This window comes from Mirounga leonina, unplaced genomic scaffold (assembly GCF_011800145.1).
Source record: "Mirounga leonina isolate KUSES-001 unplaced genomic scaffold, KU_Mleo_1.0 Mir_101595, whole genome shotgun sequence".
NCBI lineage: Eukaryota > Metazoa > Chordata > Mammalia > Carnivora > Phocidae > Mirounga > Mirounga leonina.
Genome location: NW_023270158.1, coordinates 7,141,132 through 7,167,407, shown reverse-complemented (window position 1 = coordinate 7,167,407; position 26,276 = coordinate 7,141,132). Strand labels below are relative to the sequence as shown.

The 26,276-nt window shown below is 33.5% G+C and overlaps 1 protein-coding gene across 4 annotated transcripts in view; it reads right to left on the bottom strand.

Annotated features, from left to right (window-relative positions):
- Positions 1 to 26,276, bottom strand: part of CNKSR2 (connector enhancer of kinase suppressor of Ras 2) — a 274,247-nt gene that overhangs the window by 100,162 nt on the left and 147,809 nt on the right. For 2 of the 4 annotated variants that reach the window (XM_035000627.1, XM_035000620.1), the window contains exons 9-11: positions 18,606 to 18,752; positions 8,156 to 8,289; positions 2,750 to 2,961 (exon numbers count right to left, since the gene is read on the bottom strand). In XM_035000627.1, coding sequence (XP_034856518.1) covers positions 2,750 to 2,961; positions 8,156 to 8,289; positions 18,606 to 18,752 — 493 coding nt within the window. The remainder of the gene's footprint in view (positions 1 to 2,749; positions 2,962 to 8,155; positions 8,290 to 18,605; positions 18,753 to 26,276) is intronic. The other 2 variants (XM_035000611.1, XM_035000601.1) reach the window with 1 other exon arrangement.

Here is a 26,276-nt window from a genome sequence, read left to right as displayed (position 1 = left end):
GGGGATGAGTTAGCCTGGTGATGGGTATTAAGGAGGGCATGTTCTGCATGGAGCACTGGGTGTTATACGCCAACAATGAATCATGGACCACTACATCAAAAACTAATGATGTAATGTATGGTGATTAACATAACATAATAAAACACAATAAAACAAAACAAACAAACAAACAAAAAAGAAGTCATCAATAATTGCTTATCAAGTTTTGGAATAATTTGTATTGGGACCTTTAGGGTCTCGGCTGAAAGATTTACACAAATCCTCAGATCTCAGACCTAGGTTTGAGAAGGTATCATGTATTTGGTGGGGATAACTAACATTTAGAAATCCTAGAGGATGACTACTCATCATTTAAAACTCAGCACAAATGTCACTTTTAGTTATGTGACTTCCTGGGAAGATTCTGGGGCTTCAGCTCCTAGGCTACTGTACTACTTTGTTCACATATTCCTACTTACCTAAAGTTATTACAATGCATCTCCTTATTTGTTTCTTCCCTCTAGGTGATGACTGCCTTCCAGGGAAAATTTATGTTTTATTCACCTTCGAATCCCCAGTGACTGGATGACTTTATGTACACAACAAATATGTGCTGAATGAATTAAGAAATGAATTAATCTTTGGGAAAATTAAGGACACAAATTCATGTGTGTGACAGGTAGAATTTATTTCTTATGATCTGATTTTTAAAAAGTTTTAATACATTAAACTGCTAGTTACCTGGCACAACCTACAGATTGTGTTAGAAAATCTTCACTGAAGCATCTGTAAGTATTTCCACTGAAGGTTTAGATTACATTTCATGTTCAAAAGTTAAAAAAAAAAAACCCTTCCAGGATCAAAAGTAAAATAACCTTTTTTAAAAACTTCCTATCCTCCTTTTAAGCATATATATATATATATTTTTTTCTCCTAAGTTATTTATAAAAATCTATCATATCGGGTGCCTGGATAGTGCAGTCGATTAAGTGACCGACTCTTGGTTTCAGCTCAAGTCGTGATCTCAGGGTCATGCGACTGAGCCCTGCCCTGTGTCAGCCTCCCCGCTTAGTGCAGAGTCTGCTTGAGACTCTTTCTCCCTCTCCCTCTGCCCCTCCCCTCTGTGCTCTTTCTCTCTCTCAAATAAATAAATCTCTAAAAAATATATATCTATAGGATATCTTAATTTTCTAAAATTTAAACAGTATTCTATTTTCTTGGGAGAGATAGGATTTGTGGAACATGATGACACTAGGTGGCTTAAAACTGTAGTCTGAAGAGACTAACAATTCAGCTATTCAAGTAGAACCAAGTAACCATTTTTTATAAAGCTATCAGTAATCAACTTCATCTGGTGACTATAATTTCCCCTTAAACATTCTTATCTACTTCAAAATAAGTAGAAAACAGCCCCCAAATTCTAAGAGATTAAAAAAAAGACTTGATATACATTACTGCCTATCCAATAACAGGTAGTCAATAAGTATTTGTGGAATGAATGAATAAAAATAAAGATCTTATGTGATAAAACAGGGGTAGGCATAACAAAGATGACAGGCCTCTATACTGCTCTGTACTGCAGAGGTTTACAATATAATAGGGAAGAAAAGCAAAGGTGCAAATACCTTCAAATTATGAGTTTAAAAAAAGTGTCCACAGAACAGTATAATTGAGGAGCTATGCTAAAAAATTCATTACTTATTATGATTAAAAAAAAGCACATGTACAGAGAATAACACAAGGTAAGTATGGTTCCTATTCTTTAGGACCATTTTGGGCAAAACTTCTCATATATAATTATTACCAAAGAGCTGTAAGGAAATCAGGCACGTGTAGTAAGGTACATGATGACCAATCATTTGGGACCACAGGAGGGAGACATATGGCCATGGTGGACAAGTAAGGAGGGCAAGTGGAAAAAAAACCCTAAAAACAAATGTCCTTCTGCTCAGGTCCCGTTGATCATCTGTACTAATCGGCGAGGATCCTGTCTTTCCCCTTCTCTATGCTCCTCACTAAAAATGGTTAGTTTGAAAACTGGAAAAGGAGGAGCATAGAGTTTCAATTAAATCCATTCATTCTTGCAATGGGATCATAGCTTTACTACTTTAGGCAACTTTATCTGCAAATCTTTCACATACAATGTACCAATTTAAAGTATACGTGACTGGGTTACTCTCTTGGTCATGCACAGAAAAACAGAAGACAAAGATGAAAAATCCTAGGGACGTGGTAACTCTAAGGCCATCTCTGATTTAAATAGAGTGTGTTGTGTGTTTCCTATTCAGAATCCACTTCTGCTCAAATTTTCCAACTTCTTAAAAAACACAAAAATTGAGGAGAGATTTTTCTCAGAAAGTTTATCTAAAGATTTTTTAATCCCTGAGGGATAAGGAGTTAATTTTATATAAGTCAAGTTAATAGGAAGCATTCATCTTTTATAAAAAAGGAAAATTGAATTATTCCAATTTAGCAATATCTGACATTACAAAAATTACATGTGATTCAAGAAGGTTTCCTTAAGTCATTAATGAGCTAAAATGCTACCTACTGTTCTTACCTATTTTTGGAAAATTTAGAATAATTTTTAATGTCATGCTTCTTATTGAGATTCCACTTAGAAGCACATGACAGACACAAATCAATTATAAAGATTCAAAAGCTATCAAGTAATCAAATAATTTTCATAACCCAAAAGCCTATGAAAAGAAATAGAGGTTCTCATCTGAGACATATGTTCTCCTTGTCAATGTAAGAAAAGAATTCTTACCATAAGTCGGCGTGCTTTCTCGTCTTCCTTGACTACTTGATCTTCCTTTTTCATATTCATAGCAATACAAGACAGTATCTTCCTCAACAATATTAAACCTCTTTCTATATTCCTGATCCAGAAATGAATTTGGTGATTCAGATCCTTTATGCACTGGCTTGCCAACCATATGTCCTCTGAGGTCTTCACAAGGAAGGTTTCCTTTTTCATCCCTAAAGAAAAGGAAAGGTAAAGGAGAAGGATATAGGAAAGTGTTAGGGTGGTAAAATGGCAGAGAGGGTCTAAAACAGTTCATAATATCCTTCTCATACAATATATCTTCTGATCTTTTCAAACTTTGAGGTTTAAAAGGCAATTTTTAACTATTCCTATATTGCAGGAAAATAAATGCTGAGGATCAGAGAGGTTAAATGACTCGCCTAAAGGTCATACAGCTAATAAATGACATCACTGGACATGGACCCTGGATCTTCTAACTCCTGCTCTGGTCCATTTTCACTGTGTTATGTTCATGTCAGCACATAAATTACTTTTAGTGCTCAAGACAGTAGGTATAAGTTTAACAATGCTAACAATATAGCTTTCTTGTGCCAGTTTAACTAATTGATGCACAGTAGTATTTGCACTGCTTAAAAAAGATGTGTTTAAGAACTACCACTTTTGTAAGGGTATCTGCAGCCTTAAGAACCAAATTAGCATTTTATAAATTGGTATTATAAGAATTTTAAAAAGCTTGTTATTAATTTAAAATAAACCTTATTGAATAGAATTACTTTCAGTATTTAAAATCTATGTATCTCATTTAATATTAAAAATGTACATTCATAGAACTAATTCTAATGGATAGATCAAAGTTTCATTGCACATCAGCAACATTTCTTGTGGAGAGAAGGCAGAGAAACCTGATAAAATATGGAATTTAAGATGATGGCAAACTGATTTTCTATAGGATTCTAAAAAGGAAAAATCTAATCATTTATGGGATCCCTAAAACTGTTACTCACATATAGTATTAATATACATAGCCCAGGCAATTGGGCCCCTAATGAGTGGTATTTTGGTAGAAATACTCCATTTAGGATGGGTTAAATTGAATCTTGCTTATTTTATGATATGTTTCACTATGACTAGCTATGAAGTCTTTGTTAGAAAAGCCTGTCTTCTAGAACACAACTGTGAATGTAAATGCAATGTTTCCTCCCTTGCAGATCATTAATTTTATTTCCTCCTAGTTCTTAATTGCTTCCAGTTCTACCCTCAACAGTGCCGTGAATGCTATCAAACCAGATAAAAATTTAATTTTATGTTAAGTGCTAAGACTGAAATCTTAAATCAACAGAATTAACTAAAGTATAACAAGACAGAGAAAAAGAACACAATTTTAATTGACATTGTCTTATAAAATGGTGATGAGCTTCTAAATCTAACGTCAATTCCAAAATATGAGTTATAGTTCAGCAAGAATATTATACTTCTATACTTCCATACTAGGGTATACTACACTTTTGTAGGTGTATGCAAATGTCTAGATTAGGTCTGTCCAAATGAAGAGAGCTATATTCCTAGTATGTGAAATATATTGAAAGCAGTAAATGATATTCTTAAGACTGATTGAATCAGCAAGCTGTCTCATGTATTTAACACATCACAAGTTGACAATGCCATTCACACTGCTATTCACTCTTTTATTTTTTAAAATGAAAGTATTGCTTATTGCTAAATTGCAACTGGATAGTTATTTCTTAGGCAACATGAAGAAAACAAATATAAAATCCGGGCAGAATTTCATTTTCAGCAAGCTAAAAACTTTTCCTGAACAAATTGCCTGGTGCTTTTTGTTACTGTTAGTCCTCTATCAAAAAGAAATTGACACTGCAATTAGCTTGAAAACAGCCCTGATGAACTTGTGGCACTGGAGTAAGGTTTTGCCTATCTATAAATGGGCAGACATTTCTATCAGGCCTGTGACATGAATGTTAATGCAGCTGAGATCAGAGAGTGATTCAGCCCTATTTAATTCAGCATGCTCTATTTATATGGACATCCCCGTGGCAGAAAATTGCAAGGGCTGGTATTACTTACTCTGTAATGATATGAAAGGAGGCCTCACCTCATACCAACAAGGAAGATTTATTAAACATGTCTATATGAAATGCACACAAATAAAGTAGAATTAAGAAATGTACAAACAAAAAACAATCTTTGCAGTAGAATGAACTGATACATGTGTTGTGTGTAGAAGTGTGTGCACAATTGTGTATCTCTGTATGTGTGCTTGTGTGTATGTACTCACATCATGAGTCTCTGAATAACTCAACATATTAACTTGTCCTGCTGTACAGATTAAAAAAAACCTTTTCTTAATGTTATGTATGTAATAAATCTACACTTTTACTCTGAAAAGGATTTAAGGAAACAGATGAAAAGGTAAAACAGGGGCGCCTGGGTGGCTCAGATGGTTAAGCGTCTGCCTTCGGCTCAGGTCATGGTCCCGGGGTCCTGGGATCGAGCCCCGCATCGGGCTCCCTGCTCGGCGGGAAGCCTGCTTCTCCCTCTGCCTCTCTCTCTCTCATGAATAAGTAAATAAAATCTTAAAAAAAAAAAAAAAAAGAAAAGGTAAAACACTGCTTTAGTGGATTTTCTTTATATTAATGGTTCAGAGTAAAATTAATGAGAGAAATTAGTGCTTGAACTTCAGAGTTGTGCAAAGACCTACAAATTCCTGATTTTTGTCATGGAAAAAGAAATTTGGTTAAGTATGTAAATGCGCTATATACTATGATAACGAAGCTACATACAGTCATAAAACATATAACAAAAAACTGACCAAATTTTACTCACTCCACATACATGAGTGTCTTCTCTTTTAGAGAATCTGGAATAAATGTGTTCAAAGAATTCTAAGCCCATGAAAAAATTTCCACCTGACAACTGGCCCTACCATTTTTAAGGGTTTTTTTTGGATTTAAGGTGAGAAAGCTTTTATTACTTACAATTCAAATGAACATTAACATGCCTCTCTTACATAAACAAAAATTTTTAATATAGGAAAAAAGAAATGTTCAGATGAATTAAATTAGGTGAACCCCATTTAACATCAAAATGACAAAATGGGAAAAAAGTGCTGAGGCTGTATTTATGCCATAACTTCAAGTCAAACCAGAAAATGCAGATAATTTATATAAACAAGGCTGCAGTAAAAAGGAACTCTGATGCATGGATTGTTCTGACTGTGCTATATCAAACGATTGTGTGACTTGGATAAACAATAATTTGACTCAAAATATATCTAGAATATTTTAATATTCTGAAATATTAAATTAATTAAATTAATTAAATCAAAACTAGAATAATTAAAGTGATTATGAGGTTTACTGAAAAGTATGAAGCTTTCAAGCAATACTGACAAAACAAGTACCACCATGTTGATATTTCAACTTCTAATATCTTTAGTATTTTTAAATAGCATGTTCAAGCTTTTTATTGGCTTCAGTACATTCCCATCCAAGTACTAACCAGGCCCTACCCTGCTTAGCTTCCGAGATCAGACGAGATCGGGCGCGTTCAGGGTGGTATGGCCGTAGACTTCAGTACATTCCCATAACCCTATCTCCACCACACTCAGAGGACAGAACTCAATCATTTTATTCTTTTGTCTTCTGAAGTGTATTTTATTTTATTTATTTTTAAGATTTTATTTATTTATTTGACAGAGAGAGAGAGAGAGAGCGAGAGCAGGAACACAAGCAGGGGGAGTGGGAGAGGGAGAAGCAGGCTTCCCGCTGAGCAGGGAGCCCGATGCGGGGCTCGATCCCAGGATGCTGGGATCATGACCTGAGCCGAAGGCAGACGCTTAACGACTGAGCCACCCAGGCGCCCTTCTGAAGTGTATTTTAAACACTTCCTGTCTAGGAAATACTTTCTTTATAATAAGTTCCTACCTACACAAGAGAAAAGGAAAGATTAAAAAACTGCAGAGAATTGATAAAAATAATCTGATGTTTACCTGTACATATAACCCTTGGAATAAGGTCTCTTAAATAATTATTTGCATTGAAATAAAAATCTTTCCAATTAAAATTAAAACAAATCAAAAGAGTCACTATTCAAAACACACGTTTTTATTGCTCCTCATGCAAGAGTATTCAGAAAGTCTGACACCATCTTAATAGAATTAAAAGCAACTTGCATTTGGCTAGGATATCAGATGGATCTGTACATCTGATTGTAAATTTAACATAAGACTATAAATTATATACTAAAAAGATTTGTGAAATACCAGTTTAGTAAATTATATCTTCTCATAAACCATGTTCCCACAGCTACATCTAATTCTCAAAATTAAGAACTAAAATGCTTATAAAATGGACTACAGTTTTATTACTAGACAACAATACGGTATTTGCGGACACACCATGCTGTCATGTGGCATTTAGATCGTAAAATGTCTGTACCATCATATCTGAGAATGAAACATTAGGTGTACTAAAGAATAATGAAAATTAATTAAAACAAGGAATTTCAGTTCTTTTATATACTGAAGAAATTTAATATGAAGCGTGGCTTGAAAATAAGAGATCTTAAATTACTGTTTTTGAATGACTGCACAACTAATTTAAAAATGGAACCAAATTCTTTGTGATTGGTATTAATTATCCCCATTTAGTGCTGGCCCCTTTCCATAATTTTTATATTCCACAAGGCTGGATGTCAGAATGCTTTTGGACAGAATGCCTTATGGCACAAAGTTGTAATCTTCCACACCTGCCAGGAATTTCAAATAGAAATCTGGAAATGAAATGGAGATACAGCCTCAAGAAATATAGAAAATAGATTCTAAAGGCAACCCATTCTCTTGCAAATTTTTCTGCTTTCTGACAGAAACATTAATGAACTAATCAAGGAGAAATTGTAGATACAGAAGTATTAGGGGGAAAATACTCTCCCTTCTCATCATCTACCCCCTCCCCAAAAAGCTCCCTCATTGTACACATATAAGAAGGCATGAAAGTTATCTATACCATCCTCTTTTAGAAAAAAGTATGGAATGCTTCAAAGTAACTTGAGATTTTCTGGGGCTTCTGAGCCAAAAATCCTCACTTATTCCTTACTTATTAAAAGAATCCTAATTTTTATTTATTATTACTTTCCTACTCTTTCCTATTATATGAGATAATGTTTACAAGATATTTAACACATAGTGTTTAATACAAATTAATTATTGTTATTACTATTATTAACCAAAGTGCATTTTCTACAATGCAATAGTTTTCCAGAATGTGTTCAGAATTCCTATCTAAGAAAATATTCAAAGTGCTCCTTGAGAATTTACTTCACAGTTTATATACATTTAGGCTAGTCTTTGGATAGAAGCTGCCCAGAACAACAGGATGGTTGGTTTTATACCTGGGAATATATGGTTCTGCAGGAGGAGGGGGAATGTAGAGATCCTGGAGAGCAGAACTGTCTCTTTTGGTTGGTGTACTGATGGTGCTGGAAGGCGTGGCAACGCTGCTTGTGGGACTTCTAGGTATAAGAGGCTGGTTAAAATGAAAAAGAAAATACATACGCACACAAACAACACACAGAACAACAACAATGACACATAGTTATCATTTTAAAATTATCTATTTCTGCAAAGTTTTTGAACTTGGCTGAAATCAAGAAGCATGTTATTTAGCACACAGATATTCCTTTGAATCTCCAAAAACAATTTATTACTTTAGAGGTTCCCACTTAGTTCTCAACTCACCTTATTCTATGGCATAACCACGTAAAAGCTATTTACAAGGTAAAAGCACCATGCAGTGTTTCATAATGGTAAGATTTATTTCACAGTCAGAAACTTATTTAAATTAAATTTGCTTTGTTGGAATCCCACCTTTGAAGGGAAGATAATAAAGAGTAACTTTCAAAAGAATTAGCTCACTCACATCCTGACTCATACACAAGAAAGATATTTCTTATCTTTTCCCCAAAGAAGATATACCATACTCTTAAGTTAGCAGAATGTCACAGATTCTCAGAAGAGGTTACAAAAGTTGAGGATGAAAGGCCGATATGAGAGAATACTTTCTTTTTTCATAAATATAAACACAACTAACTGTCTTCTCAAGGTCATTTTATGGTACATCTTCAAAAGTATAGGGATTAATGTAACACAATCATTTCACCTTTCATAGGCACACACATTTATCATTGTTTAAAGTAATGTTTAGATACACATCTATAGATTGCATTTTCATGCCTGTTTAAGTATGAACTACTTTTTAAAAAATTAAGATAGCATATATACTGAATAAAGCGATATACCAGGATGCATTAACTTAAGAGCACTCCCAATTCTAAGCTACAAAGCATTTGGAAATCATCTTTTGGTTTGAAAAATTATCCTAAAGTGAGACTAAAATTCACAAATGTTCATGTTTATCTTACAGATCTTACTGATTAGCTATGTATACAATAACATATTAAAAATAAGAAATTTAGTGCAATCGCAAACACAAAGGTAATGATCGATCACAAAATGAACTGTATCTTCACATGATAAGATGTTGCTATTTTAGCCAATATGAAAACACTTCTGGCAAATCTATATAGACCCGCAGTTCTATTACTTTAACATGTATTGCTGGACAAAAAATGGCATATTACAGCTATTTTATATTGTGACAATGCTTTTGTACAGATAAAATGTTCAAAAAACCAAGCATAAATACAATGTACAATGTAGGCCACTGGGGTAGGCTACATAGTTTATGACTCAGTTCATGGTTTTTGACCTTCCTTATTACACGGCTCACCTTAATAGGTTGAAATCACACATCCTGCCAAAATGACAGTTAAGTTTTAATCTATGTGAAATAGAAATTAAAGAAAAAGAGAGAAGGGAAAAAGAATTGATAATTTATTTTGGGACTCTACAATATTCTATCTCATATGATGTAAAAGAAGTCAGAAACTTTACATGTTAAGGAATTTTGAAATATAATGAGAGTATGCAGTAGACTTATGCTCAACTATGCTGATTTTGAAAGAGCGTCCAGTTAAATTATGTGTCTTTTAGCAACAAAAATCTTGGCAATGGGAAGTTGTGAGATTATGTAGGTAATCAAGAGTCATCTGTATGGATGAACACCATGAAGCCTGAGGAAATGAAGAAGTGTATTGTTTCTAGTGATGTATTACATGCCTCTACAACACATCTCTGAATGATAGGTTTTTTAGATCAAGTCTTTAGACACACTATATATAGTCACTGTGATGTGACTTGTAATTGCTTTCCTCTTTGTCAGGACATCTTGGTATTAAATACAGATGACATAAAAAATAAGTTCATCATTATAGAAATATAAAAAAATCCATTATGCAGTACATTACTTTCCAAAACTTTGTAACAAATATATTGTGAGAGAAAAACTTATATTCACTATGCTTTTTAAATGTTCTAGTATCTCTTATTTTAAAATATTCTAATATTACAAGTGAACTTAAGAACAAGTTCTAAAAATATAAGCAATTAAAAATAATCTAACAGGGCGCCTGGGTGGCTCAGTCGGTTAAGCGACTGCCTTCGGCTCAGGTCATGATCCTGGAGTCCCGGGATCGAGTCCCGCATCGGGCTCCCTGCTCAGCGGGGGTCTGCTTCTCCCTCTGACCCTCCCCCTTCTCATGCTCTCTCTATCTCATTCTCTCTCTCAAATAAATAAATAAAATCTTTAAAAAAATAATCTAACAAATTTTTATTCTTTCTTTTGTTTTAGGGTCACTATTTCTATTCTGAAGACTTCTCTCCTTTTATTTTACCATCTATAGAACTGAAGATAATCTTTCTTGGTTAGTGCCCATCTCTGCCTTCCCCAAACCAAGAGGAAGAAAGGAAGGATGGAAGGAAAAAAGAGAAATAATAGTCAGTGCTTCCAAGTATATTTTAAATAGCCATGAAGTGTGATGTAAGGGCCAACAGAATATTTTATTCTGCCTGGACTATTACTAGCATTCTACATGGATTATTACTAGGATTCCTTAGGGTATGTGTGTCTTTCCCCTTCCAGTAAACTTAAATATTAGCCATGTTGGCTTTTTTCAAATTGCTATTTTCTCTAGGTTTCTATTTTCAGGAAGGAGTTGCTATTAATATCATCAGTTAGCATGATGAGCTAAATTAGTAAATACGTAGAAGAAAAAGACTCTTAAATATGTTTAAATGGATAACAGGCTTGATTGTGCCAGCTGGTTCAATGAATTAAAGTGATGGAAAAAAACAACTTATTCTTTCAGAGAAAAACGGAAATCAGTCAACTGTATTGTTTAACACAACTGGCTAGTTATTGTATTAACTGATAAATCACAGAAAACATTTCAACTGGTTTATCATGCAGATATCATTTGGCTAATCAGTATGCTTTGTACCAAATAAAACACACAGTAAATATTAAATATATTCAGTATATTTTCATCTACTAATTGTATTACTTTTGTCAAGCTAATCCACACTAAAAAGTAAACATTCTTCTTGAGAATCTTATTTAAAAAATTATACATTAAGCAATGAAAAAATAAAATATGGTAAAATAGAAGCTTCATGGGAAAATGGAAATAGCTGCTTAACCCCAAAGGAAGTCTTTGTGATAATTTAAAATTATAATCTTTTAAAAAATTTTCTACCTTTGAACAAGAACTGAATGAATACAAAATTAAAAAGAATGGAAAAGGTGTTAAGGAACATTAGAAAGATAGGCAAAATTTGACTAAATCAAGCACAGAATAAATGATATTATTAGCTGAAATCACCAGCAAGAAATTCCTAGTTGTAACAAGTGGCATTAAAATTACAACCACCACTAATAACCATTTAAATGTGTGAAAATACACAAAAAATGACAAATACAACTTCCCTCAAATCAAAAAAGTTCTCTCAGCATCCAATTCACATTTTAATAGGCATATTTCTTAGTTTCTGAAAAAATATCCAAATATGTTAGCATAATAATGCAGAAAGGTAGCTTCTCCTATCTTGGCAACATTTACTTTCCATCATTTGTTCATAACATAGAAAGTAGTTACTACTGTACTATGAAGAATTTCCAATTTAAGGAAAAATGTAGAAATAAGGGTAATATTTTTTAATTTTACCTTTTTGCCACTTTGATACTTTCTCTTATATGGGCCAAATATGGAAAGAGAATTAAAAATTATCATCCTTTAAATGCAAGGTTATTTTAAGACTGCATCTTGTTACTCAAATAAGCATGAAGCTTCTCTATAACTTGATCTGCTACAGTATGCAATCAAGTATGATATGGATCCATTTTGGATTCTAGGCAAACAGGCTTATTTCCTGGAAGGACCTTGTCATGACATTTGGTTTTCATATATAAATGGTCCTAATGACATAAAGCTCTCCTTCCACCGATTCAGTGAGACTCCAAAAGGGAAGAGGCATTTGCATATATGTCATTACTCTGCTAAAATGACTCTGATAGACTTCTTGGGCACTGGCATGCATCTCTGAAAATATCCAGATTCTAAATAAAATGATCATATGCATCTCTTCAAATATACATTGATAACCTTAAGTCAGTTAATGATAACTTACTACAGTCAACAGGACTACTACTAGAAATCTACTAGGTAAAACATACACATTTTTTTCATATTGTCAGTTTGACCTACATAAATACTTTCAAATTGTATCCTACAATATGGTACTACACAAATCTTCCTCTGAGTCATGTGTGATTACTTTAGTAATAATATCCTACTCATCCAGTTTAAACAGCATTGGAAGATTGTGATTATTATAAAATAAAATTTTCAGCCTTTGTAAGGAATCACTGAAATCTCACTTTAAATTCTCTGATGGCTCAAGTCTTTTCCTTCTAACGTTTTTAAGGTAACTGAACACATCTGGAAGGTATACCTCTAAACCCCTATGGTCTTAAAGATTATGAGAAAAGAGCTTCCATACTTAAGAAACTACATCTGACATTGAGGTTTTATTTGAAACATTTTACATTTTAACAACTCTTGGCAAGCTTATCTTAATTTAGTTGTCCCTCTGTCTGGTAAGTGACCTAGCTTTTATAGAGCTATAGAAAGTCTTGAATGACATCAGTGACATAAAGACAGCCCCAACATTAAAGATTAAAACAGTGTGTTACACATTATGGAGTTCTCTCTAAAATTCACGAATGCAAAGATCAGAAAGAGCTTGCTTTGCCTTACAGGCGGAAAACACCCACTGAAATACGAATGATTACATCAAGTATAAAACCTGGCCAGTTATTTTAGTCCCTCTTGGGAATAAGCACAGACTCAGATGGATCACAATACCCCATTATTCTAGCATAGAATATTCACACAAAGTCCTTACTGAGTTCAAACACATTTTTATTATAATACCCAACACAAGTACCAGAATATTGTTTTATGTTAGCAACTCTGTTCTTAATCATCTAAACAAATGCTCCAGAGAAAATGTATGCTGGATTTTGGGAGGCAAGACATTGTATACAATTTGTAAGTTTCTTGATCATATCAAGAATGTTAGATCTAATCTGGAAAATTATTGGGCATAATTTTCCCTGGGAAAACTTTTCTTGAGTATTAAATTATTTGAAAAGAACCTAAGCAAAGGAAACGCATGTATTCAAAATTCTCCCACTTTCAGTTTTTTCACAGCTTTTTCTAGAATCTAAATTCATACATACAAAATATTTGAGTTTTCTTTTATAAGCATGTAATCTTTCCTGTCAGACCACCAAGAAAAGAAACATTTTTTCTCCCTGACCATTAATTTGATCAGGAAACCATATCTGTATAGGTTTAAAAATACAGATATATGTGCATAAAAATATGTAGTTACATGATATACAAGAAATATAGACCAGAGTCACACTATGAAATGGTTTTATCCACGGAGTCATCAAATTTTGCACATTGTACTAAGACATTATAATACAAGTGCATTTATTCTTGTGTTGTCCAGTCTTACTGGCATAGTTAATACTGCAACATTAAAACTGGACTTCCATTTTTTCAAGTTACAGTAAACATCATTTTTAGGATATTAATTAAAGAATAAGAAACTAAATAATAAACTGAAAAATAATTTTTGCATTTTAGGTGATTATCTGTAGTCAGCGTAACATTTGAAAGCATTTGGCTGAAAACCGCAAATGTGATTTAGATACTTTAATTAATTTGCTTAAACACTGCTGAACAAAAATTTGATGTGACAACTGCTTGCAGCTATTTACTAATTTGAGCATGTAAAACATATAATTGTTTCTGCCTCTCAGTCAGCACAATTACGTTTTTAGTTAAGATTTCTTTTCTTCTCTAGTGTCATACCTAATATTGGTTATCTTCCCTTCAAAACATGCTTTTAAAACAAAACTCTCAGAAACATAACTTTTGTTAGTAATGGTTTTTTTGGTCACCCTGACCCATAACTGTGATATTCAAACAAATTTTATTATTTCTTATGTTTTGGTTTTCACATAATAACCATTCATCTCTGTATGTATATGAAATGTAATGTAATCAGTTAGTGTTCTTCTGTTGTTATACCAGTCGATAGACAAAACTGACTATTATAGCTATTTGCTTTCCATTTATTTTTCTGCTCAAAGTTAAATATCCTGTAAAAATGGTAATGCTAAGCAATAAAATTTTAAATGAAAAGCACAAAACCACACAAGGAACTCTCACACAGATATAAGAGATTTATGGATTAGAATGCAGTTTAGGAACATAATCCTAATGATACAGCTTGTTATTTCATATAAAAATGTATTTAATGAAACCTATATCAGTATGTTGAATTCCAACATTGATTATAGTGATCATTTGAGATGCATTCTCACCAAAAAAGCTGGGTTCTTTAATGTTTTTAAAAATTGCTGATTCCCAGTGATGTGATTTCAATCAACACTCTTGCTAGCGTCCAGCTAATTCTCCCATGCATCTCTTGTAAGAAGAAAATGACACCACCCACGCATGCTTGTGACCTACACACACTTACTTAAAACCACAAACACCAAAAATATACCTTGAAGCTTATTCAGAGTTCCTTGGGATTTTTTCATTAAATTGGAAGAACTTGACCATAAGCAATCACCAAGGTCACCCAAATCCAGGACATTAGTAGAAGTGCTACTAAGAACACGTTTTTAAAAACAGTTCTTGGAAAGCAGGAGATCCCTGGTTTGCTCTCACAGAATAAAAGATTCTATCTCGGGTAAAACATCTCTACTATTTATAAATGGGTAGAGATGACAACAGAATTCAACTCCAGATTAAATCTGCTCGTAATATTTGACTAAGGTATCTTTAAGTCTTTCAGTTCTATTGCAAAATGTTTGAGAAATCAGAAATTTAAAAAAAGAACTGCAAAATTTCATGAAATGTACTAATGAAATTGCTCTGTGAGCATGAAGTTGAATTGTATGCTTTTGTTTATTTGGCTATAATTTCATGAATGATTTTCACAAGAAAATCCAAATCCAAATTCATTATTGCAGTTGATTAACAACAGAAGTTACTATCCTTTCAAAATATTTTTAGAAATAAAACTTCTTTCATAAAAATGTGGAATTCTTTAATGATCTTTTACCTTAGGGTAGACAAGGTTAAATTTTATTTGTGTAGGTACAAATTATTTCTTTGTTAGTTCAAAAAATAATTATTCCTTATGTTAGAATAAAGTTATTCTTTTTTCTTTATTTTTTTAAATTTTTTTAAAGGTTTTATTTATTTGACAGAGAGAGAGACAGCGAGAGAGGGAACACAGGCAGGGGGAGTGGGAGAGAGAGAAGCAGGCTTCCCGCGGAGCAGGGAGCCCGATGCGGGGCTCGATCCCAGGACCCTGGGATCATGACCTGAGCCGAAGGCAGACGCTTAACGACTGAGCCACCCAGGCGCCCCAAAGTTTTTCTTTTTTAAGATGCATGTATTAGTGTCTGCCTCCACACCACACAAACTTGGCCATATTTTATTTGAAAATGCTAGTAGGTAAATTAAGCCTGGTAGAGAAGAGAAAGTTGTAATAGACATACTGAGTTAAATAAATGCCATAAATTATTTATTTTTGTTACCTCTATTTAAATCATTCTTAGTAGACTGTTTGTATGGGGAAAAAAAATAACCTAAGGTCCAATTCTCCAGGCGAGAACACTGAAGATTTATATTTAACTGAGTTAACAGACATTTTAGCTCCAATGTATTTGTACACATACCAGAAGCAAGAATACAGTAAGACTGGTACTTGGGGCTGCACAGAGGATTATTCCTGCATTAAGCATTATATTTCACATCTGAGGTCCTTTCTTAGACACTAGGAAAAATATGTGGCCTCAGGCAAAGTCACAAAGGAATCCAAAACTGCCTGCAAGACCTTCTTATATCATTATTTCTTTGACTTTTCCCCCTCTGGAGGCAGTCTACCTTTAATCTACAGATTCTGGTACCTTCAGGTTTTGTTCAGCATTGGTTAATTTACACTCTATAAAAATTCTGACCAGAAAGTTACCATTACGCTTTTGGTATCTCTGTATTTTAGAGTAGGCCAAAGCTGTAAGGTTAAGAAACAACTCTGTAATGGTACAATTTCAGGTCTTCAAAATTTCAGGGGTATTTGGTGATGGTGATATGGTAGGTTAGAGGACTTATCCATTGCTCTTACCACCAAGACCTTGCTTTACCACCATTAGGAAGTATTTAATTAAAACTAATACTTTTCCTTCTGCTCTGTAAAAAGTCAACCACTGAAGCAATTTTTAAAAGAAGTTAAAAGCAAATTCCCCACCTTCCCAACAGTATTGTTTATCTATAAGGAGTTGAGCTTGGACAATACATTTCAGCAGAACTAAATTCAGTTGAAATAACAAATTTACAAAAATGTGGATACATATAAGCACTTATGGAAATGCTGATTTTCTTTTTTCTGATTTCAGCAATCTGAAAAAGTAAATTTATAAATATATTCAGAGTAACTGAACAGGCAATGAGGAATAAATATAATTAGTGATCTGTGAGGCATATTTCTTGGCAGTTAGCAATGGACCTAGAAACAGTATCCTAATAACATAATTATAATTAAACCATGATGTGAAATAATTTTAAAAAATTAAAGTCTTTGTTCTCCCGCTTTGAATATACACACCAAATGTGTGGCAAAAAAGAAATGTTGGTTTTTCAATTATTTCAGCATTTTATATAAAAGTGATTAACTGGATAGTGTCATTACCTTAATTCTCCAGTTTGTGCTTGTGGAAAAGAATCTAAAAAGGGACCAAATTATCAATTTATTTCCTAGAGATATTCCCTCAAACAGAGTTCATGGATCAATAAGAAAACAGTGTCTTTTTGGGGTTCAAGGTGAAATAGAAGGGATTAGAGAGAAGTTGTTAAGTTTAACTACACATATATAGAGAAGAAAACCTAATGGCTGAAATTGTGGGACTCTTCTTCAGTGTTCCCGCCTCTCAGGATCTTTGAGGAAGACATGTCAATAGGAAAACTACAGAGTGGAACAACAAAGCAACTTATAATACAGTGAGAAAATAAAATGATGTGATGGGAAAGTCTGATCTGCTAATTTATGATTTAATGAGTCAAAAAACATTGAACTCTGAACTTTAATGACATTAAAAATATTTGATAATAGACATATACTGCAAATCAAATGTATTTGGACATATTAATACAGTTTACATATATTCATTTGAAAAATGAAAGATTAACATTAAAAATTTAAAGACCTTAATGTTAGAACATTTTATATGTTTTTATGTTATTTAAATATAATGCAACTTTGAGGCCAATAAGTAGTAAAGTTTTAAACGATGAGAAATCATTATACTCCATAAGGCCATTCATGTGTAACAGAGAATTTAGGATTTTAGGGGGAAAAACATCTAAGAATGGTACTAATATACAAGTTCGGAACAATTTATATAACAGTGATAACAATGGCATTTACATATATTGCTTTTCTTTTTAATCTGAACAATGGGCAATGTTCTAGTTCAGTGGGCAATTACAATTTTAAAAAATTAGACTTCTAAGAAAGGTAATAGTCTTCTCTTTTAAAAATGCAGGTTTTCTGAAAGACAGATATTTCTTTTATGATGCATTTAAAGATTATATTGACTGAAATGGAAAGAAATGTATTACTTCCTTGTCTTTCATTAATCGGAATCATATTCTTATAACTTCCTAGATAACTATGCTTCTTAATGAATATAATTTATCAACATCCATAGAGTAATATTTTAGAGTGGTTTCATGCTGAAGAAAAATGCAGAAATTCTAATGCAATAATTTCCCTATCTTGCCACCTGACAGAGTGGAAAAGAACAAATGATCAAAGGGAATGTAGTAGGTACATTTTAATTACTATATAAAACTTCCTTTACCTACTGTTTATAAATAACTATTACTACCTTATGACCTGATTTAAAAGAATTCTATAAACTATCATCCAGTTTCTCCAAGAAATATGATAGTGTAACTTTTAAATAGGAGATTACATCTCGAAATGAAACCTCTCATTTCCCTCTCTATCCATATTTTGGCTTGAAATAACTTGTGTTTTTTTGTAATTATGCTTTAAATGTTTACAAATTAAGGCAGAGTTCTTTATCATTTGGGTTTTAGTTATAGTAACTTACAGATTTCATCACAATTAAGCCTATTAGGATAAGCTGTGAGGAGATAATTTCACAAACAAATTTTCAAAAGCATACAAGATTAATCCATATGCTGCTGAGATGAGGCACAATAAAGAAGCATTACTGAGATAATCTATGGCTAAAATGATGGTGTATGACTTATGATTAAGCTTCATTACCTGCAGAGCAAGGGGCTTCCATCTCATATTTTTCAGTAAAGCTGGTGCTGAGGTAAGCATGCTCTGAGGTCGCTTTTTCAAAGTTAAGATAACACCACTCGGGTCCTCTCGTAGTGCATTCACCAAATTTTTCAACTGCCACCCCACCTGGTAACCAGCAAAATCATTACAATAAAATTGAGGTACAGTATTCAAAGATTTAATGTTCTCCCCCTTTAATAAGATTAGTAAAAAAAAAAAAAAAGAAAATCACATAATTGGTGTACCATCCTATCAATTTTCAGGAGATATATACTCAAAAAAGAAATTTTATCTCTGAATTGATTAACCATGTTATTGCATTAGAGTCCATATTATTATGAGATAACATAATGGACATTTACCATGTCAAAGCAGAGACTAAAACGGTATCCTACCAATGGAGTAATTTAGAGTTTAAAGAAATTATGTCATCATTAATGCTGTGCAAGGCCTAGATCCAAGCTCTGTTCACAAGTACAATTCAAAAATCCACATGCTTGAAAACAAGGATTTGGCAATGTCCTGAGCTTGCAAGCTATACCACATGCTTTCTCATCACCATCTTTTAGAAATTTGTGGTACAATTCTCTCTCAATTAGACTGAGTTTATACTACTGATAGCTGCTACTGACAAAGCAAGGCAACACTCTGATGCATGGCAGACAGCATCAATAGAATTAACCTTTTACCACATTGTAAGTATAGAAGAAAAAATGACGTCACACTACTCCCATGCGGCAGCTATTGGAAATGTGTTCCAAATGACCCTATAAACTTAAAATATAATGTGCTGAATTTAATGAAAAGCTATTCTATTTGAGAATCACCTCAAAACATATTGTATAATTAAACCCAAGTACTTAATAAATGTCCTGAAACCTGGCTCAACTCTTTTCCGTGTTAAATTACTTCACTCATCATCCTTTTAAGCTTTTAAACAGAATAATTAGTTAGTTTGCTTGAAGATGGACTAGTTATGCAGCTATCAGGTAACTGAAATCCTCTCACTATGCTTTAAAGAAGCACATTAAAAATAACTATAAACACATTTCACACTTAGAGAACATTTTATCCCAACTCTAATGGATTAGAATTTTCCAGGATGTTATATAAATACATTGGATCAAAATTTATCCTGGATTATAAACAGGATTTAACAAATAGTCTGAACAGTAATCTAGTTTCTTCCTAGGTACCCAAGTGCAAGGGAATGGGTGCCCTTGTCTGTTATTCATCATGTTTTTGCCTGGAAGATAATGATCAAGCTGAAAAGAATAAGTACTTCCACGGAAAGAATCACAGATTCTGAGACTATGATGAAGAGATACTCTGGACTGCAGCCACTGTGGGATAATGGGAGACGGTGGTTTATAAAATGCATGGGCATTCATTTAAATCATAAGCTCTCCTGCAGCTGAAAGGAGTGATGGTGAAGAGAAAAAGTCAGGACAAAAAAGAAGTGAGGTTCTACAATGCTTAAAAAAACTCAGGGGTCCCTGATATGAAGCAAAATGATCATTATGATACTTGCCTAACACGAATAAGAGGCTGCCAGTTAAAAAAAATCACATTAACGCAGATAACTAAAGTAATGAAACTGGTCAAATGTCTCCCATTACATATCAGTGAGGAGGATTATGTGCCCAAAGGTGTAGAACATTGAGTCTGATTCCTCTGATAGCTAAGTAGTGTCTCTGCAGCCATTTCTATAAGCCAAGAGTCAAAGCAAAGTGAATTCAAATCCAAGTGTTCATTTTGCTTGCCAAAAAAATATGCAAGCAGATTTTTGAGTTCAAGGTTTAGAGGAGAAAACATGCTGTTTATACAAAGAGTTTATGAACAACTTATTAATGATAACCACATTTTATCATTTATTTTATTTATTCAAATAATTACTAACTATACTAAAACAGTCAATATGATGGCCATCTTTTTCTTTTAGCATATGTATTCTCAACAATTACACATTTCTATCCACCAATTTCTTTCCATTTTTTCCTGATACGATCATTGTGACTAGTTGAGAATTTCTAAGGCTAGATGGTGTTTTCTTCTGTCATGTTCAATGCAATTTGATTCATCCTGTTTTTTCACACTTTATACCCTATTTGAATATGCAATCCCCAAAACAGAATTGTTTTTCCATGAGAAAGTAAAATTGTTTTTTTGATGAGAAAATAGTAATTTGGTTAGATTTTAATTTTATAGCTGAATGTTATTTAATGGCAGAAAAGTATATAATTTTACTATTTTTTTCAGTTTTCTTTTTTTTTCAAGTTTTTATTTAAATTCCAGTTAGTTACCATACAGTGTAATATTAGTTTCAGGTGTAGAATTTAGTGATCCAACACTCACATGCAACACAAGTTTTACTATTTATCAATCAGCCTTCCCGCTCTCACTGACATAGCATCAGCAATATTTAAACAAAAGTAAGCAAATATCCATGAAGACCCATATAAAGTTATGTACCTTTGATTCCCCAATTCTACCTCCACTATCATAAGGAAATGATTTGGATAAAAGCAGAGATAAATGTGCAACATGTGTGTCACAGTACTGTTTAAACCAACCAAAAACTGTACATTATGTAAATGTCCATTAGTAAGGGATATAAAAATTGTTGTGTGGAAAAAAGGGAAGTCCCCAAATAGCAAATGTTACTCAACTCTACCTTTGTAAAAAATTTTTATATAAATATAGAAAAGATAGAGATACACAACATCATGAACTGTGGTTACGTTAAAGGGATGAGTATATATTTTCTTCTTTATACTTCTATTTCCTGAACTTTAAGTGATAAACACGTTATTCTTATAAACAACAAAATCAACAAAATAAATGGACTTAGTCTATGAATAGTGATATTCGTTAGAAAATCATTAATTTTATGAATTACTTAATGAGGACTGTTTGTTATGTAGGGACAACTTCCACAAAAAGTATAACCAGAAAGACAACACTATTTAAAACAGTAAAAGGTGCTGATGGGGGAATTACATCTTCTCTGTTAATTATACTTTCAGATGATTAGCAAAAAAAATTTATTACTCAGCTGTGCTTAATAAGAACTGTATTATCTGTTGATTTTGGTTCAGTGAATGATTTCAGCAGATACTTAAGTGTTAAATCAGGTTCACATATTAATTACTGAATGGAAATGAAACTGAGCAATTCACAGCCTGTGTGAGACATTTTTCTCAGTGACAGAGGTAGGTTTTAGCTGTATCAGTCCAATCCAGGGCTTGTACACTCCTAAACAGCAACCGGACCTCACATCTCTCATTTAAATAGTCCTTTTCCTTAGACTTATCTCAAACTCTCTAATTTGGTTCATTTCTTCATTAGTTTCTACCTTGTCTACTATATATAATTCTTAACAATTGTATCCATTTATTGCGTTGTACCATGTTCTATTCAAGGGCAAATGTGACATGGTACTAAAGCTCCAGGAAAAATGATTCCCAGCTTTGGTTTTGTGATATCCTAACATATCTTCTGCCATATAATAAAGTGTAGTGAATTCTTGAAATTAACTTTTCTCTTTAACTGTTATTGAGATACTTATGGTTAACAGATTATAGGGGGACATGGACAGCTGCTATGATAAAAAGAGGTAAGTATGTGAGCTAGAACTTCATGTGAAAATAAGTAAAATAATCATTTTCTAAGATTAGCTTTCCATTTTTCCTTTTGTTGCTGGCTATATTTTTAAAATACTGTGTGAGAGACCCACATTAGAAACCATGTAAGGATATAAAAGTAACTTTAAAAAATGATTGTCAAGTATTCTTTACATTGGCTGCAATAAAATCGTTTCTGTAGTAGAAGATAGAGGGAGATTTGAAAGAAGGAAGAAGGGATCCTAGTGGTGGCTAACATAAGAGGCTAATCCACTAATACAGAAAGGAATTAAATAAGGTACAAAATTTCAAGAGATAATGGGTTAAGGATACATGTGAAGAAAAATATTCTAATAATCAAAGACATCCAGAAAGGAATCAGCTGACTTGTGAAACAGTGAGCTCAATACCAAAAGAGATGTTTCAATATTCTTGCAGAGGCTAAACGATTACAATAGATTTCCAAAGTCATGATACATTCCAACTGTAATACGCAGAATGGGTAGCAAAATGCCAATAGATCATACAACAACAGATTAGGTCCTGGTACATCTCTGATTGCTGTGTTCTCCATCTTTTTTTCCTCCTCACAACCGATAAATGCAGGTGTTTACCCCAGGCTGTTAGACTCCTTTCTAAAATTGCATGCTGTCTTCTTACAATGGTCTCTTCTCTTCCCAAAGCTTCCACTACCAACTTTGTGTATATGCCTCTCAAAACTAATCATCCCTGCTTCCTAGAAGAACTCTAGTGGCATACTTCCAACAGTTCAATTCATCCATACTAATAGCTACTGAATAATCTGCAACAATAATTCACTATGCTATATTCTTCATAACTATATTACGTTGCTTTGTATTTTCATTCTTAACATCTGTATGAGGGAAACTATTAGACCCATTTCACATGTGAAGAAACTGAAGCAAAAGGAGATTCTAAGTTTTCTCAGCCAACATTACAAATTTGGTTAAGTGGCAAAGCCAGAATTCATATTCAAGTCTGTTCGATTCTAAAGCACAAAGCATTATGAGAGCAAGCATGCCCCACCCTCTAGATATCCTATTGGTAATTCAAATGAATGTAACATTTTGACAATAAAACTCATTATCTCCCTGCTCTCATTCAACATCAGTAAAAAAAAGTTCCTCATCATCATCTCAAATTTAGAGCATGGGGTCACCTATGACCACTTCCCCTCTTTTTAATCCACTTGTCCTAAAGAATAGATCCTAGAAACTAATGTCTCTTCTTACTGCCTTAGTTCTGGCTTGCTTTACCTGATTGCTAGACTTAAAATAGAGTCCAAACTGGTCTTTCTGCCTCTAGTCTTTTGTAGCTCCGAAATACTGCTACAGTGAGAAAGTGTTTTTCCCTTATAAACCTTTGAAAAGCTCTCTGAAGGCCCAACTAAAGAATCACTTCCTCAAATAGCTCCTTCGTCAATATGGCCACAGCTGTCTAGTCTTTATTTCACTTTAATGTGCTTCTCAAACTTTAGCATGTGTTAGAATCAACTGGAAAGCTTGTTAAAACAGATTGCTGTGTTTTAACCCTCAGTTTTTGACCCAGTAGGTCTGAGGTGGAATTTGCATTTTTAAAACAAGTTCCCAAGTGGTGCTGAGGCTACTAGTCTGGGAACCACATTTTGAGAACTGCTGTACTACACACACAATGAGCCTCTTGAAGGCAGTGACTCGCCCATGTCCAGAATATTTTAGGTGCTTAATGTTTTTAAGACTAACTATAATAACTTACAGTCAGTTTATTTATCATGTACCTTCCATGTAGTATGCATGTAATGGTGCATACATCAGCCCGAGCCTTGTTAAAGAGCATAATGAGCAGCGGGAAACATTTACAATAAAGAGAACCTCAATATAGGGTCAATAGAGGATTCAGTGGGAGTCCCTGAAAGGGGCATCTAACCCATCTTTGCAGGTTGAGGAAAGGCTTCCTATTGGCATAAGCTGAGTTTCTTAGGAGGTCAACAGTTTAAGAGGATGTGGAGTTTGAGGGAGTGGAGAAAGGCGTGAGAAAAAGTATCACTGTTTTGAGAACTTTCAGTTCTATATGGTTCGAAGAGGTGGTGGATTTAAGTATACACTCTCCTCAACACTACTTTTTTTCCTTGGCCATGTCTCTGCAAAAGCACTCTTCCTCCTGCTTGTAACTTTTCTCCCACCTACAAAATCTTACCTATCCATAAAGGTTCACTGTAAGTGCAATATCCATCATACAAATGGCTGACCTCATAAAGCCTCTCAACATCTAGAATCCTTTTTTCTTCATGTGAATCTCATAGCACACTGTCTCTCTCTAGTGACATTTTTTCACATACTGCCTCTAATTAAAGTTATATATTTTTCCTCACCCCACCTCCTCTCCAGCTACCTCACAAAATGGGATTTTGAGGTTTTTTTTTTCGTTTGTTTGTTTGTTTTGAGAATAAAAACAGAGTCTTATTTGTCTGGATATACTTGCAATCAGTAAGGTGCTTTACAAATGGTAGACAATTATCTGTTAAAAACTTGACTAGTAACATCATATGGTGACATGAGAATTAAAGCATTTCAGAGACAAGAAAGGGCCTTGAAACTCCAACAGGAGTTTAGTTCAGTCTGTAAAACCAAGATGTATTAAATTTTTCTCTAAATGCATATAATTGATGATACTAAAGCTCTAATAGACATTCTTTACCCTAAGTTTACCAAATAAACTTTCTTATAAATGAACATATGAAAAAAGTAGTATTTGCATCTTGGATACTCCAGACCTAAAGTCACAGTGACGTGATTATGAAAAGGAATGTAACAATGGATAAAGTTCCTGTTTGTCATAGGAAGATTCTGCTTTATCATACACATTATATAAACACTTTTAAGAAGGTTTTTTTTTTTAACCAGAAAACTGTTTTAAAGTGGTTGTAAGTAGTCCAAGTTTCTCCTTTTCAACATTAGAATATTTCATTCATATTAAGTTCACGGGTGAATGAATCTTTTAAAAATCACCATATGCACCTTATACAAATTCTGTATTATTAGTTATAGTAATATGTATTTTCACATATGCTGAACTACTAATATTATCTTCCTGACTGTCCAAAGTAGCACAAGCCAGTGTCTCTAAGCAAGGGCAAGTCATATTACTTACTAGTTTAGATGTAACTGCCAACCTGCACACTGAAATGTATTTTACATACAACACAAACCAGATTAAATTTCCCAAGAAAATCTTTAAGGTATCCCAAATGTTAAAAGCCAGAGGTTCTGCTTTCTTGTAGATGGGGCTTGTAATTCCGTGGGTGAAGGGCAACATAAGTGGCAGGTCCCTGGACAATGAGTTGCCCAGATTAGGTGCACAAGAGGCTTTGGGGTTGGTGCTGAAGAGATGAGTGGCTTCCTTTCCTTTTGGTACACAGAGGGAGGAAATAGTCTCTGATCCCTTTAGGACATGCCCTAGCCTATCTGATTCCCAAACACTTGGTGAATTATTTGACCAACATATAAGAAGAAACTCTACCCTATGGTCCCAAGAAGCCAAAGTTAAAATAAGTATAAAGGTAAGAATTTAAGCCTATCAACCCAGAACTTCTTTACCTTTGTCACAGTTGTATTTGGAGTTATAAGAAAACATCTCTATACCTAGACAGGAAGATAGGACATTTCTTAAACTATTTTTAAAGTTATTATCCTTCACAAGACAAAGTAACAGATTCATTAACATTTATACATGCTCCTGTGTATACACACACTCTTACCCACAAGTTGTAATGTATAAATTACACCTCTTCACAAAGGAAATTTCAAAGAGACTTGAGGTGTGCCTATATGAATGTCTGATGACATGAGCCATGCTATACCCAAATGTCCTTCTACTCTTTTTAAAAGCACTTTAGAGACTTAATTTAATACACAACCCACATGCTGTGACTAATGACATTCTGTCTTTACAAATCTTTTGTTGCTGAGATATTTATTATAATGTTCTATTCCTTTGCATTACTAAAAAGATATTGATATACCTAATA